A 924-nucleotide genomic window follows, 5' to 3' on the forward strand; every position below is an offset into this window, starting at 1 on the left:
TTTACTAAATCATACACTGGCAGTTCAAAGGCTGGTCAAATTATGAGTGGCAGCACCATATCTCTTCTGCCGGGTATATTGCAGCTGCTGTGAATTTAGCTTTCAAAGTGTTGCACAATTGTTTAGCGATTGGACATAATATGGACTTGAATACAAAAGGAACGGAAGAGATTCTATGTCCAGAAGGCATGGTACTTGCGGATTATGTACTTCATGATGTAATCACAGAGAAGTCTATGAAGGGAATATTAGAGATTCTATATGCATATTGAATGATACCTGATTTTGCATGATTTGATTGAGATTCAGGAATTAATACTATTTTCTTTTTTGTGTTCGTCTCTCTTTCAGGAAAGCCAGTTCGCAAAGAAAGATGAGGAACCTAAGATTAAGTGACCACGCCTCTGAAGCTTTGCATAATAATTCTGAGGGATTATTATGCGTCCATCCAATCACTTCGACGGTCTACCGCGTCGACAAAGACGGCCTAGAAATCATAAAAGGGGTAAGGCCTATGACAGATTAGAGTGTGAACTGCATGTGATTATATTGGGGCTTTCCTTACAGGTCATTCCAGGTTATGTCATCCAGAGGTTGGAAATTTTCCATGTCACTCAAACTTTTCTATAACAAAATTCACAGATGGACCTGTGCTCAAAATTTCCAAACATTGTGATAATTTTTAGTATATTTATTTATGCTTTGACTTGATATCATTTTTGTCTGAATTTAGGCTTTCACTTTCCGTTAGTCTATAAAGTCTATTAAAGGCTATTTTAAGAGTCCAAGGTAAAGTATTTTCAGAGGTTAAAGTCAATTAGTATAGCTAATGTTTTTTCTTTGCTACTGTTTTTGTGTTCATATCTACCTTTGTTCGTCTGTGAGCCCCAAAATTTTTATGAAAAAATAGCTGTATGCATATTT

General features: G+C 36.0%; 1 protein-coding gene across 1 annotated transcript in view; it reads left to right on the top strand.

Annotated features, from left to right (window-relative positions):
* The window catches only part of LOC119585580 (putative elongator complex protein 1), an 8,491-nt gene that overhangs the window by 2,786 nt on the left and 4,781 nt on the right, over nucleotides 1–924 (top strand). The window contains exon 2 of the mRNA XM_037934248.1: nucleotides 347–505. Within this exon, the coding sequence (XP_037790176.1) occupies nucleotides 374–505 (132 nt within the window). The 5' untranslated portion in view covers nucleotides 347–373. The remainder of the gene's footprint in view (nucleotides 1–346; nucleotides 506–924) is intronic.

Source organism: Penaeus monodon, chromosome 20, assembly GCF_015228065.2.
Source record: "Penaeus monodon isolate SGIC_2016 chromosome 20, NSTDA_Pmon_1, whole genome shotgun sequence".
NCBI classification, from domain to species: Eukaryota; Metazoa; Arthropoda; class Malacostraca; order Decapoda; family Penaeidae; genus Penaeus; species Penaeus monodon.